The 15,243-nt window shown below is 38.3% G+C and overlaps 1 protein-coding gene across 1 annotated transcript; it reads left to right on the top strand.

The window, feature by feature from the left end:
* The first annotated feature begins 3,931 nt into the window (after positions 1–3,931).
* LOC120422366 (uncharacterized) lies at positions 3,932–15,241 on the top strand. Its single transcript, XM_039585775.2, has 3 exons — positions 3,932–4,335; positions 4,629–4,748; positions 10,818–15,241. Exons 2-3 carry the CDS (start codon positions 4,668–4,670, stop codon positions 12,933–12,935), a joined length of 2,199 nt encoding a protein of 732 aa, XP_039441709.1. The 5' UTR covers positions 3,932–4,335; positions 4,629–4,667; the 3' UTR covers positions 12,936–15,241.
* Positions 15,242–15,243: the final 2 nt, after the last annotated feature.

Raw genomic sequence — 15,243 nt, forward strand, 5'->3', positions numbered from 1 at the left:
CACAGCAAAAAATCCGATGGTATCGCATGCAAAAGCGTGCACATCACCTTCGTCAAAATAAACACTTAATATTACACACTGCATGTACATTTTTTGCAAACACAAAAAAAAAGTTGCAACCGACGGGATTCAAACCCAGCACCAACAGCAAGGACTGGCGCCTTAGCCCGCTCGGCCATCAGACCGTTGAAAAACTGTAAGGATAAACGCATATATGAGCTTGACATTTCGGTCTAGTAGGTTTCCCATACTGATAGGCTACATGTTTCAGGGTGTAAAATCACATAAAATTGCATAAAATAATGCAATATTTATTTTACACCCAGGCCTTTACACGCAGCTGGATTACTACTTTTTTAGCTGTGTACACATAACCTTCGGACGCCTAGAAATGAGCAGAAACTTGCAACAGAGCCCACAAAAGACCCGGGGGTCGTTAAAGTGGATTGCTTTGCTTTTTGCTAGTTCGTGTCAAAATAAACTAGACGATTGTTCTGTTGGTTTTTGGGAGAAACTCCGCTAGTTCAGCGGTTGTTTGCATTGGATTTGCGTTTTCTCAATTAGTGAAATTTTGTTGGAAACGTTTTGAAAACATAATTCTGTTTGTTTTGACGAGTTTGCAAATAAATTCCCGCTTCACATAATAGTGTTTGTTTAATTACGCGTTGGATTTGTTGATTTGTTAAACCAGCACTGTGTGAACATTAAATTTCAATTGAGTGGTCGATTTCACTGCATTCTATCACTTTACTACACACATTTTGCTTTTTAGTTTCACTTAGTTTCAAAAGCTTGTTGAGTCCCATCACTCAACTCTGAGATGAGTATGACAACTGTCATTTCTTACGGTAGAATTTCTGCCAGTGTAGTAGGGAACCACGCTGTAAACAGCGAAAAATTTCGCTAAATTTTCTGCTGTCAAATATTTTAGCCAGTAATTTGCGTAAACAAACCAGCAGAACTACAGTGAGTCAAATATTTGTCCGTACGGAAAATGTTTGTGATATAAAAGTATATAAAATTCGACTAAAATACCATGTTTTGTACTTCAATCGACGCGGCAGAATGTCCTCTTTAAGACACTGTCATTGGATTTGCAAAAAACTTTTTCTTAAAAAATACAAAAATATTTTATTGAAAAAGTAAAAAAAAGAGGTCAAATAATTGTCCGTACCCCTAATAAAAGTACAAAATCTGATGGATTTAAGTGAATTCATTTATAAAATGTTATTTCTGTGTAAAATACTAGTACCTCTAGCCACTTTGTGACAACTTTGAACTTCTGATAACTTTGTTTAGTTAGTTTATATTAAAAATTGGTTTAAATTTATTTTTTTAAGTAAAACTTATCAAAACATTAGTTTATAAACAACTATTTTTTATAAAATTGCTATTTTATGTTGTAAGAGTCTCTATTAAACAAGTTTCAATAATATTTGTTCAAAATATTCATTGTTTTCATCCTTTTTATTGACATTTTTGGACCAAAAATACTGTTTCGGAACAATACCGTTAAACAATCCGGATTGTCCCGGAACCGGTTAAACCTCTCGGGGGGAAATTTTGTGGTGGTCAGATAGAGGACAAAAAACCCAATAAAATAGCAATTTTATAAAAAATAGATGTTTATTAACTAATGTTTTGATAAGTTTTACTTATAAAAACTAAATTTAAACCAATTTTTAATATAAACTAACTAAACAAAGTTATCAGAAGTTCAAAGTTGTCACAAACTGGCTAGAGGTACTAGTATTTGACACAGAAACAACATTTCATAAAATAACAGTCACAACCCCAAGACAGAAAAAATCCGGTACAACCCCAAGCCTGCAAAATGCGTTACAGTGATTTTTCGAAAGCCTGGAACATAAGTAAAATAATACCAAACATCAATGATCTATACTGTTTTAGAATCGTCAGAATGTCTACTCCAAGAAAAAAAATATTTGTACTATTAGATTTCTGGGCGGGGCTTGGGGGGGAGGGGGTGCACAAAAAAACCCCGTGCAAAATGCGTTACAGTGAATTTGTCAAAATTATATCTCATACAATACATGTTCAAATCTCAATGTATTTTTTTTAAATTCTTTATATTCTTTAAATTATTTAAATTCAACTCTTGTATTGGTTGGGTGAACCGGTTTAGCTGATTCGGTTTGATTTAGATACATTATGATGAAATTTGATTTGTCGGATGATGCATTTTGAGATAGTTATGGTGAACCGGTACAACTTTTGTACCGGTTGGGTGAACTAGTTTTGCTGAATCGGTTTGATTTTCATACAAAATGACTTTTTATGCAATTTGATGAAGTTTGATATGTCGGATGATACATTTTAGATAGTCATGGTGAACCGATACAACTTTTGTACCGGTTGGGTTTTTCGGTTTAGCTGAATCGGTTTGATTTTCATACAAAATGACTTTACATGCAATTTGATGAAGTTTGATAAGTCGGATGATACATTTTGTGATAGTAATGGTGAACCGGTACAACTTTTGTACCGGTTGGGTGAACCGGTTTAGCTGAATCGGTTTGATTTTGATACAAAATGACTTTTCATGCAATTGATACATTTTGTGATAGTAATGTTGAGCCGGTACAACTTTTGAACCGGTTGAATGAACCGGTTTTGCAGAATCGGTTTGATTTTGATACAAAATTACTTTTCATGCAATTTGATGAAGTTTGATATGTCGGATGAGTGTATTTCTCAACAAAAAAATGTTTCCACTGTTTTACTAAAGTAAGTACAATTAACTATAAATGTTTATCAAACTTTTAAAGAAAAAAAAATGTTAGGAAAGGTACTTTTAATATATTTAAGTACGTACGTGTTGAAACCACATAAATCCGTCGAAAAATTTCAATCGCGTTTTTCTCAGTTTTACTTTTTTAACATGGAACAATCATGCGTAGAACGAGTACAACAGTATCATTTGCAAATTGAAGCCTAAAATCGGCCCTTTTCCCTATTTGCAACGCTCTCTACAAACGCTCACAAATACACTTGAACTCGTTTTAGAATGCTCGTACCTTAAGGTACATTTCAATCACAGCGATCTTTTTTTTCACGGTAAAATTCACGGCATTATTTTCCAACGTCCACGGTGGGAGACGCAGTAAAGAGTTGTGTACATGATGTTGAGGTTAAATTTTGTACCGGTCAGCAAAACAAATGGGTGGTAGTGTGCGTGAGACCGGGCTTAGATAACTCTTTGCTTGACTCTATGCCTCATGCAGGTAGTTGCCGGCTTTGAATGAATAATGTTCCATACAGGCAGATTAATAATCACGTTGCAAAGTTTTAAATGCTGAGTTGCTTAGTAATCTGACTATAAACCTGACAAAGGGCATGAAATTTAATGCACCAAAATGGTAAAGAAGATGGAGTGAATACTCGCAGAGTTTTACCAAGTGAGAATACACTTCACACAGACTCCTTTATTCCATGTCACTACACTCAACCCTTGATGGTTGATCAATTTTTCGTTTGACACTTTTTAGTTTGTACCCCGTTGGTTTGGCAAGGTCAAACTAAAAAGTGATGAACTGTCACATTTACTATCAAACCAATCTTTTGGTAGTGTGCGTGAGCTCTGTGTAAAGGGGGTGTCAAACTGAAAAGTGCCCCGTTCGTTTGACAACAATTAGTGTCAAACTATCGGGGTTTGAGTGTATAGATATAAAGTAGCGAAAAATAAAAGCTTCTGTTTGAGTGCATTTAAAGTCATAACATTATAGAATATTCGCAAAAATGTCTGCAAATTGTGCTAAAATCACAATTTAGGATTAAAACAGGTTTACTAATCTGTATTTTGTTGCTCATTTTTAAAGACAGCCGTGAAATCGTGAAAAGTTCACAAGCGTGCATGTTTGGCGTTGTCGTCCATGCTTTACCTACATTTTCAAACGCGTGCATCTCTCCGTTCCATGCAGTTGTTGTCAGTCGCGAAGTCGGTGAAGATCGCATATAGTCTCTGGGCAGGCGCAAAAACGAAGGCAAGGTTTTCTGTTTGCCAATAATTTATTTTCGTTCCGTCGTCGGGTGTGGTGCGTGCGGCCGCGGTGGTTGCAAATTTTGCGTTTTCGGTCCAGCTTTTATTTTGGGCACATTTTGAGTTAAACTTTTCACAAAACGTTAAAATTAAAGTCGCAATTGCGAGAAACTCGAAAGGGGCAGGTGTTGGCGGGATCATGTGCAAAGCTGATGGTCACCGTGATACGGAACAAATTTGTGTCCGCCGGAGTAAATAGAGGAAAAAGTGTGCGCTCATCTCAACACGTCCAGTAATTACAACACCAACAGCAACGCCTGTATCGGCGTCAATAGGTGAATACAAGATCTTTTTTTTTATTATCGGTTGAATGGCTATTGTCACGAGCCAAGCTGGGCAAATAATATGGTTATACTTTCGTGTGTCTGTTTGTATGTGCAAGTTGTTAAATTGTGTGTTTTTGCTAATTCCAACAAGTGAGATTTTGCCCAGCGAGGCGCGCAATTTAGAGCTTGGCCAGACGACTTTAGATCGAGAGACCACAAACGATTAAGTCAGCATTAGGATTAACGACAACCCGAAGAACAACCCCTCAACTGGACTAATTATTTGCAATTATCGATTCCAGGCAGACAAACGCGCAGAGGTAGAGTCCCCAAATCCCAAAATGGAGGAGAATGTCATCAGCATGTTTATGGACGTAAAGCTGGACATCCGAGAGCGGAAGCTGGAGTTCTCTCACCTCAAGGTAAGTGTCGCGCCACATCCGTCTATTGTGTGTGTTGCCCCAAAGCCAAACAGAACCGGCTTGGGTGCGGGCGGATGTCGACACGTACAGGTTCTGGAAAAGAATGTAAACTGCATCATTTGCACCATCCATCAGCACTGGCAGCGCTCGGCTCTCTGTCTCTCTCTCTCTACCTCTATAGAAACCAGATAGACTGCACCTCTGTGATACAGGGCATCTCTCTGGGCAGCGGAGGGTGTAAATGAGCTCACTCAAGGTTGTAAAATTTACGTTTTAAAACATGTACCTGTTTGTACAGGTGAAAATTAGCAAGTTTCTGGTTTAAGCCGGTGGACTACTGGCCTGTAATAATGGTGTTTAAAAATAGATGTAAGATTGTGCTAAAGTGCCCATAAGTAATTAAAAATTCGGCTAATTTGCAAAATCATGTATTCCGAGAAAAACGCGTTTTAGTGTTCGTCATCGAATCGTCGTCAAGCAAATTTCCCATCATAGTGGCATATTGACCGTTTGGTTTTTCGCAGCGTGAATGTGAATTGAATATCTAAAGTTTTGTTTGAAATGGTTCTTTAACATATGGAGTCCCATAGCTTTAAGGAACATAAAAAACAGGAAAGAACGTTTAAAAAAATATCCCGAACTTTTACGGTTTTTTTTACGATCTGTGGTCCCAAATAGCAGAATTTGTAAAGAACTTTATTAAAAGCCTTTTTTTGGTTTGACATGCAAAAAATAAATTTAACGCATTACAGGGTTGTTACGGATAAGTCGAAAAAAATCCGCGCCAGATCCGCGCCGACCTCAAAACCCAATCCGCGCGAAATCCGCGCCATATAAAAAAATCGCGACAAACATAGAAGAGAGTAACATAATGAATGAAATTTCAAACGAAAAAAGAATAATACAGAAAGCATTTGGATCAGTACCGTTGATCAGATGTGGATTCATATCCCACCTGCACCAAGTTAAACCTTTTTTGCCATTTCTGAAACAATATTAGCATTTTTTGTAGCACTTCTTTGACCACCGCGGGTCAGAGTCGAGGCGGCTAAAAGAAAGGGGCGCGACAATGTGGGAAAGGGAAGTAATTTGTGATTGTAGACGGTATTGTTTTGATTCGCAGTATGTTGAGTCAACTGCTGTGGATGTACCTGAAACATCGCACAACGGGGTTTCTCTTCTCTTCATTATCAGCTACCACCTATCTCCTATTTTTATTTAGCTCTTCTGATTCCCAATTCTTCACTGATTCTTCTATTTAATATCCAACATTTGATTTTAATTTTACTAACTTTTGATTCTCTTATCTCTCAAAGCTTTTCCACTCTTTTCTATCAATTAATACTGCTGTAACAAACTTTGTTTTGTTTTTTTTTTCCTTAAAAATATACTTTTCCTTAATGTACTAGTAATATCAAGTCTATTTATCATTCGCTTAATCTTTTTGATTTTATTGCGAATTTATTTATTTGAATAATTCTTTATCTGTCCTATAAATTATCATTACTATAATCTAAGCTTGTTTTGTATCTCTATTTATTAACTATTGTCTAATTTTACATCTTATACATCTAGCTTCTCATTTTTATTCTTCAAAATACGCTCATCATTCTCTTACTATTTATGAAAGTTGATAGGCACACTTTAAATGGTTAGACGCTTATACTTACATCAAACCCTACTTAATGTACCACCCCCGGCCGAGTTAAAATGCGTAACCGGAAAAGAAAGTGTGCATGCCTGGCACGAACACTCAAAGCGTGTTCTAGCGTGCTGCTCGTACTGACTCAGAGCAAGGGTGAGATGTAGGTGTAAGGGCAGTGCGTGTTCGTCGGGAACCTAGTGCATAAGATCGGTCAAGGCCCGTTCTTACACTGAAAATTGCGAATTTCTCTAAACTAAAATATGGCTCCGAAAATAATCCGAACTACGAAAATGGCAAAAAAATAAAATTTAATAATCTATTGATTTAATAATTTAATAATTTTATAATTTCATACTTTAATACTTTAATAATTGCATAATTTCATAACTTAATAATTTCATAACTTAAGAACTTTCTTTTAAAAAAAAATAAAAAAATCAATTGTAAAAATTTCGCTAGTTTTCAATTTAATAATTCGTACTTTTGACGTTTTTTTTTTTCAAATTTTGAATTCTATTTTATTTATTATTTGAATATGTAAAATTATGAAATTTCAAATTGTTGAATTCCAGATTTCTTTTTTTTTTAATGTTGGAGCAATTCCAACCCAAAACAGGAATTTTTCAGGTACTTTTTTCTCGACCCTCTCCGATTTCAATGAAACTTTGTAGACATGTTATCCTACGCTTATATAAGCCATTTTTGTGTATATGGAGCCAGTTCCACTCGATAATGACATTTGAGAAGGGCGTAAGTGTTTTAAATATTTTTGTAATTCGGAATTTAAAAATTTCTGTATCTCGAAGCCGTTGCATCGTATCAAAAAGTGGTCTGAGACATACTTGTAGAAAGTTTGACGGGCTTTTCGAAAAAAATACACTGAAAGAAAAACACACTACTTTTACGAGATTTTTCGATTTTTAAATTTAAAGGTCAAATTTGAGGAGGGGCCCACGATTTTTTTTCGTTCAAAATTTTTGTGAAGAGCCTAAAATGTTGCAAAAAGACTCAAGAAAAATTCAGGATGGAGCAACTCACCTAAAAAAATACAAAAATCATTTACTGAAACTGTTTTTTTTTTGAAAAGTGCTCTAAACCTCAAAATTTTCAAAAACCGATAGTGGGAATCGATTCTCCAGACAATTTTACATAAAAGTCTCCATATTGACTACTGTCCTAAGTCCAATCCTTGTAAAGTTACAGCGGTTTTAAAAATAAAAATGTTGAAAAAATAGGTTTTTGATGGTTTTTTGCAATTTCTATGTGACAGACTTGATTTTTCAGTATCGTAAATATTTTTACCGAAAAGCTCGTCCAATTTCCCATAAGATTGTCTTTGACCACTTTTCAAAATAACTCATTTTTTTTTTTTTTTTGATGATTTAAGCTAATTAACTATCCAGGTTACTATACTACACTGAAAAAAATATGTTTTCAGTTATGAGCAATGTAATTAGCATATATCTGTAAGCCCATACATCCAATTGAAATGTGGTGTGTGTGCTTTATTTGTATTAAAGTATTTCAAACTCTTAGAATCACAGTAGTAAAACCGCACCGTTGATAAGTATTGGAGATTCCTTGGGAGATTCAATTGTACAAATTACTATACTTTATTGCTGGAACGTGCTCGTATGGAACATTTGCAATTGCACGATTTTTGCCTTCCTCACCTTACTGAGGAAAGACTATAAACTCACTCGAAAACCCAAATTCTTAATTCGACCTCCTAGACCCACCTTCATGTATTCATATTTACTCAGAATCAAATTCCTAGCAAATGTATGTGTGTGTGGTGGGATGTTTATAAAAAAATGCACTGGATTATCTCGGCACTGGCTGAACCAATTCGGACCGTTTTGGTATCATTCGATCCGTCTTGGGGTCCCATAAGCCGCTATTGAAAATTATCAAGTTGAGTTAAGTACTTCAAAAGTTATGCTAAAAAAACGATTTTAATAAAAGCCCAGAAGATTGTAAAAAGGGTGGTTTTTGAAAGAAACCCCGTCATTTTATACATTTTTAGAAAGGTATTCGAAAGACCTTTCCAACGAGTTCAAAAGATTGAAGATCTGACAACCCTGTCCAAAGTTATAAGCACATAAGTGCCCTGAATTATGAAGATCTGACTACTTAATGTGACGGTATGATTAATGAATTAAGTTGATAGATCACTGAAATACCCTGGGCTTTGTCATGATGAGTGTCATAGATTTGATGCTTGTTTGGCAAAGAGTATGATTTGATTCGATGTGGAATTAAAATCGAAGTGTTCAGTATATTGCTGAAGCTTCCATTTTTACACATGGACACCACTTCATGCTGCGAGAACCCACTTTGGCGTAGTCTCAGGGCTTAACCCTCTCACGCCCATGGTTACTCCAGAGCACCAAAACTTTGAACTCAAATATCTCGGAACTGACACAACTTTTCATTGTGCTTTAAGTTGCAGCTGTCCATGTAGAATGTATACTAACATCTCCCCAAATTTCATCAAATTTGGTTAAGCACAAGCAAAGTTACAGTGTGAAATGTAAACAAAAATGGGCCAATTTTAGGGAAATAAATAAGACCTGTTTTCGAAAGTCCGTAAAAATTACCAAACACAAAATTTTATGAAACAAAAAATATTTTGCTATCATTTGAACCTTGGACAAGAACCCCTGTGAACAACATTGTGAGTTTGGACTGGTTTTAAGTGTTTTTCAACCTTTTTCATTTGGTGCACCAGAGCACCACCTAGGCATATGAGCAACTAAATATTCAGGAGCACTTTTTTCTAAATTACAGAAAAAGCTTATTTCTATCAAAACAAAAGTTTATAAACGTTTTGACTATTCATAAACAAGACAAAACATTGTTATTAGACAGATAATTCCATTATTTTCCTCATTTTTCATGAAAATGGTTGTTTGTGGGTTTTGAATGAGCCAATCAAAGAAACCTGAAAATGCAGAGATTTTAGAATTTGTAGTTAATACTTCAGAAATATGGTCTTACAGCAAAGAATAAGTCGTTGTTAACACATTTCGAAGCGTTTTCAAACAAATGAACCAATAGATTTGAAGAAAACGAGATTTTGTGGTTTAAAAAAAAGTTGCTCATCTTCCTGATGGTGCTCTGGTGCACCACTTCAAATTCTACTTTTTTGCCCCAATTCGATGTTTGTGGGTCAAAGTAAAGTATTTCCTGCATTATTGTACCAAAATTAAACCATTTACTATTTTTACGATAAGCAAACAGCTCTGGGCGTTAGAGGGTTAATCGATGGCCGGTAAGCTGTCATCGAGACAAGGAGGTTCTCTGATAGTGGAAATATCACATTTGTACAATGAACCGCTACATATGTGATTTTTCCCTATCTTAATGTGGGTGTCAGGTTAGGATGCGGGTTTAAAAAAATAGTGATTGTAGAATTTAGGATTTTAACTATAAATATCAACTTTTTATACTTTGCCTTTAGTTATTTAGGGACAAAATTAGTAACAGTGAATTTAGTAATTTTATCAGAATCGGTGATTTTCATTCAAGTAGCATGAAAACCATTCTGATTTGTCAAAATTTCCATAGAGTCTCGATCAATCAATAGTGAAATGATATCGGACTAAATTCGTTGATCTGTTGAACTAACGGTTGTCGGATTATGATTGTATCGACCATTGTTGTGAATCGAGGATCTACTGGAATTCTGACGAACAAATGGTCGTCTCTTTTTCAATTCACGACTTGTAAAATATCAACTGTTATTTTTTTTTTGTTTTTTTTTTTTTAAAGAAGCCAGACAGGTTTTAAAAGAAACGTTTTTTTTTTGGTTAATAATTAAAATGTCGGGGATTTGAGATAAGAGTAGCTTTCGGATAGGTTGCTTTAAATCTTGTATTCAATTCAAGTTAGGTAGTTATCCGCAAATGAATATTAGGACTTATATGAATAATTGAACATTTTGGACTTATGAATAACACACAACTGTGCATTTATTGTAGAGTCAGTGTTTATTTGGTCGAAGTGTACTAATTCATTGGCAGATCTGATTCTAGTTGTAATGTACGACAAGACTACTGACGGACGTGACAGGACGAGGGCCCAGTTTAGAGGCATCAACGATGTGCGGCTAGATCACCCTCCCCAAAAAAAAAAAAAAAGTCGATAGATCACTGAAATATTCGACCTTTTGTATCTATTTTAGATAGCATTACCCGCATTACCTAAGGGTGGATTAAGTAACGTTTTAAAATATAATTTTACCGCTGATAAAATTCCAGAAACCGAAACTCACCAACAATTTATGTTATTCCCTCAAGACTGGGATAAAAAAAAACATACTTTATAGTTTTGCGTCACAGCTGGGATTTCCTGTGCGATAACAACACTCAATACGCGACAAACATTTCTAACTCATGACTATGTGCGCACTCTCATTCCAGTCCTGGACGCGATACTTTGTGCGCGTGGAGGCGGTCAAGTGCTTTCCGTGCTACATGAAAATCTCCTTCTTCAAGTCCGCCACGGAGGAAACCACCGACCTGATCGTGCGCATCAACATCCCGGGACTGACGGTGCAGATGGCCACCTCCCGAACCCGGGCCCACTCGTACGGACTGTTTTGGAAGCACAACCGGAAGCGGTGCTGCGCGTACTTTGCGCTCGCGTCCCAGCTACTCTGCGAACGGCACCTGCGCTGGATGAAGAAGTCGATCCGGAATCTGGAGCTGTACCGGCAGGAAATTCTGCAGCTGCGACGTGCCAGCCGGACACCGATGCACGAAATCCGCCAGGAGATGCACCCGGGGGATAACGACGAGCTTTTGGTGTACCAGAATCTGGAACTGACGCAGGACATGACGACGGCGACGGATGCGCTGCCAGACAAGTTGGGACCGTTGCCGAATGTGCCGCCTGCGGCGACGGAGCAGGAGGTCTTTTTGCGCCGAATTAGCGGGGTGTCTGGAATTTACGAGGAGATATTCGATCCGGCCCGAGCGTCCGGAGTGTTTCGACCGAGAGCGTCCGTCGTGTCGGGGATCTACGAGGAGATGAAACTAACCGATATTAGGGAGCAGCATGAGAGAAGTGCAGACGAGCTGGCGGTGGATGGGGAGGACGAGGCACCGCCGCTGCCGCCCCGGCCACGATCTCACACCAATGAGTTCGAGCTGCAGCGATCGTTCACGTCGCCCGAGTCGGACTACCTGAAGAAGAAGAAGCACTGGCAGCTGTTTGAGACGATGTTTGGGCGACGGCGCACCAACAGCGGATCGTCCGGTACGGGGGTGAAGACGCCGAAAGTGTCGGCGACGGAGGTCAAGAAGCCAGACCAGAAGGTTGTGTACCGGGACAAGGTGGCGCGGTTGCGGTTTTCGGAAAACAAGAGAAACAGTTTTTCCAGTCCGGATTTGAGTGCGTTGAAGGTGGATGATGGTGGAAGTGCGGCGACGTGCGGGGACAATCTGTCCGACGAGGGTTCGTGCAGTTCGGAGTTTTACGTGCAGCGTGACGTGGAGGACTACATCGAGGAGGACTGCTATTTGTCGACGGAGTTGCTACCCGGTTCGAGATGTCCGTCGATCGAGGAATCTCTGGCGAATCTGTTGATCAACGGAGAGGACGGAGGTGACGATAGCAGGTTCGGCGGAGGAATGCTGAATGTTTCTGAGAAGGTTGTTCCCAATTTGAACGGATCCTGCAATTCCTCGACGGTCAATCTGGTAGGGTTCAGCTGTTCGATGGCGGAACCGGTTCCGGTTGAGACGACTGAGGGTTACTGCGAAATGGGCGCACCTGGGACGGGATTCAACCGGCTCAAACTGCAGGAAGTCGAGTTGAGAAAGCCGCTGGAAATCGTGGAATCAATCTACATGGACATGGATGGTAAACCTGGTGCTAGCGAGGAAGCTAGTCGATCCAGTTCTACGAGCAGCGGTGTCAGCAGCATGTACAGCAACACCAGCAGCGTGTGCAGTTCCGGCAAGCAGCGCAACTCGATAGACGACAAAATTCCCTCGTATTACCCGAACGAAGACTTCCGAACGCCCAAGAAGGTTGAAAGCCACGTCCCGCGTAAAAGCCCAAAACCCAAGGAGAGCCCTAGCAACAGCATCAAAAGATCATCGTCTCAACGCAAGCATCACGTCCCGCCGGGTATCTCCACGATGCCGCGTGCCTGCAAATCTGCCCAAAAACCCTCCTCGAGCCGGTCTAAACTGAGCGCCCGTAGCGCGAGTTCCGAACGGTGCGCCGCCCCAACCCCCCAACAACTCGACACGTCCCCCACGAAAAACATTGAAAACAGCCCACCGGAAAAGCTGCTGGTGTTCCACCACCAAAAGTACGCCACAATCGCGCGCAGCAACTCGCCATCATCTTCGAGCAGCAAGTACGCGGAGAAAAATTCCTCCTCCAAAAAAGCTGCCCCCGAGGCTGCCTCAATCTTTGGGACGAGTCGACGCTTTGGATCGCTGCCACGGTTCGCCAAGTTTGACCTGTCTCCGCTGCGGCTCAAAATCAACAGCGTGCTGCAGCGGCACAACTCGGAGAACTTGTGAGGGCCCAAACCACACGCGCTGCAATATCTCTTCGACACTAGAATTAATCAAAACACTGTTGCTCAATTCTTAAGCTTAGCTAGAAGGTATTATTGAAAATCTCTATTTTCGGCTTCCAAATTTAGCGATTAAGAAATGTCTTTTTTCGGTTGACAAAGAGCTGATTGTTGAAATCATGTTTAAAAAAATTGCCATTATTTGTTACGTTCTAAAAGAAAAATTCGTCGTTTTTGCTTAGCTCAGCTTGTTGCCTTTCCAAAAATGCTTTCGATCTATGAATCACTATACGCGTGCACTCTGTGCTATCCGATTAGTTAGTCCGTAATTTTGTTATTGCTTTAGATGTGACGCACGAGTGTGATTATCCTGTTTAGGGAAGAGTAATGAAACGCACAACTTATTCAGAAGAAAAACACACGCACACAAGGTACAACACTTTTCGCTATCCAACGAAACGGAACCATCCTGAACTAAAAACAAATCTCGGCTGGAATCTCAATTACTTAAGCCTTTGCATGAAACATAGATTGTAGAAAACGTATCGCATAGAACGCACTCGAAAATATATCAAGGTTCTCGAACATTTTAAAAGTTAGTAAAAGATTATCTAGAAACATCATCACCGAAACGGTTGTAGGACAACTCGCCGAATGTCGTTTCGCTGAAGTGCAAGAAATTTGCTTAATGATAGTAAAGAATCGAATTTCCAAAAGGTTGTGGATGACAAAAAACCTAAACCTGATAATTACAAACGATCGTTAGATTGCCATCAATTTCAGAAGATCGAAGAAACCAATTCGCTCATCGCTGATGAAAAATTAGCAATTTAATCAATCGCTTAAAACTAAGTACGGAGTTCGGAAGGAACGCGGTCATGCTTTTCGTGAATAATCGAGTACTTACGGTACCGTCATCTGGGGTGAATCGGGACTACAGTCTGAATAGGGACAGCAGTGTTTAGAGCACTTAAAGGTTTTAAATTTGGAAATGGATGCACACATTTTGTTGGTCTGAGTCTGTTCTATCCGAAACCAACCAGAAAAATCAAAATATTGTGCTCTAACATGGTTAAAACTGCTGTCCCAATTCGCCCCATGTGTCCCAATTCACCCCAGTTGACGGTATTTAAAGTTTTATGACTTCAATTTATATTAACAAACTTGAATTTAACTTTTCAATTTTTTGATTTTTCAAATGCTGAATTTTATTTTTTTGCATTTTTGGTGTTTTTTTAATTTTTTTTATTCTTTATTTCCTTTTTTGTGTTGCAAAATTGTTTAATGTTTGAATTCCTGATTTTTCTCGAGACAGTTTTTGTCGAAAAGTGCGAAACGATTCGTCAAATATTAAGAATATTTTAGAATCTATAAAACCGCCACTGAAAACTTTAACTTTTCCTTAAAGCTCTTCTAGCAACCATCAGCTTGCTTGGTTGCATGAGCGTCGCGACGCCTGTCTCAATATTTTCAGCAGTGGCAGCAAGTGCTGCCAGAAGAAAGTGAAGGTTGAAGATTTCAGCGCTGGTGTTATAATTTGTGTAACACTTTTAATAGTTGACGAATCTTTCGCACTCTTCGGCAAAGTTGTTCTGTGGAGTGAGCTTAAGCGGTTTTTGAAGAAATAAAAAATCAACAAGGGGCTCAAAACTGCCAAAAATCAAGACGCACCTAACTCGCTCTTACATTTTATATTAATGATTTTTTAATATTAACAAAATTAATTTTTGAATTGAATTCAAGATCTTTATTTTTTTTAAATCTTTTTATTTTGTAAAATTTCCATTTCTTTTTTTTTATCACAAATAATAAATAATATTATTGGATTCAAGCGGTAATTGAACAAATTTATTTATTTCCAACATGTTGTCATTCAGATGTAAAAGAAAAAAAATCTTGGAATAATAAGGTCAATCAATCAACAATAATTTTCATAAAATTTGTACTGATTGAAAATCCTTAACCTGCCGAACACATGGGAAATTCCTCTACTAAAAAAAATCACATCAACGATACAACATTAGGCGAAATGTCCCAGACCCCACCGAAACAGCATCAATTTAGGAAAACCTCTCATCGATTGTAGATAGAAAAGAATCGTTTGATAGCCGTTTACAAATCGTATGGATTCGAAGCATATCAAACTTTAAGCTTTCGCTAGCTTAAATTATCAAGGTAACGTGTGTTTGCGCGCGCGCTGATGCTTTTTGTCAGTGATTTTACTGAAAGCTATTGTGATCCCAGAACTATTGAGGAATGATGTACAAAGTTTATCAGAAACAAACTAAATAAATAGTACCATCAACAACCGC

Source organism: Culex pipiens, chromosome 3, assembly GCF_016801865.2.
Source record: "Culex pipiens pallens isolate TS chromosome 3, TS_CPP_V2, whole genome shotgun sequence".
NCBI classification, from domain to species: Eukaryota; Metazoa; Arthropoda; class Insecta; order Diptera; family Culicidae; genus Culex; species Culex pipiens.

Bases quoted from the DNA above. Each gene is read 5' to 3' on its own strand.
- LOC120422366 (XM_039585775.2), top strand. From the start codon at position 4,668: ATGGAGGAGAATGTCATCAGCATGTTTATGGACGTAAAGCTGGACATC. The intron at 4,749-10,817 runs GTAAGTGTCGCG...CTCTCATTCCAG, and splicing joins TGGAGTTCTCTCACCTCAAG to TCCTGGACGCGATACTTTGT.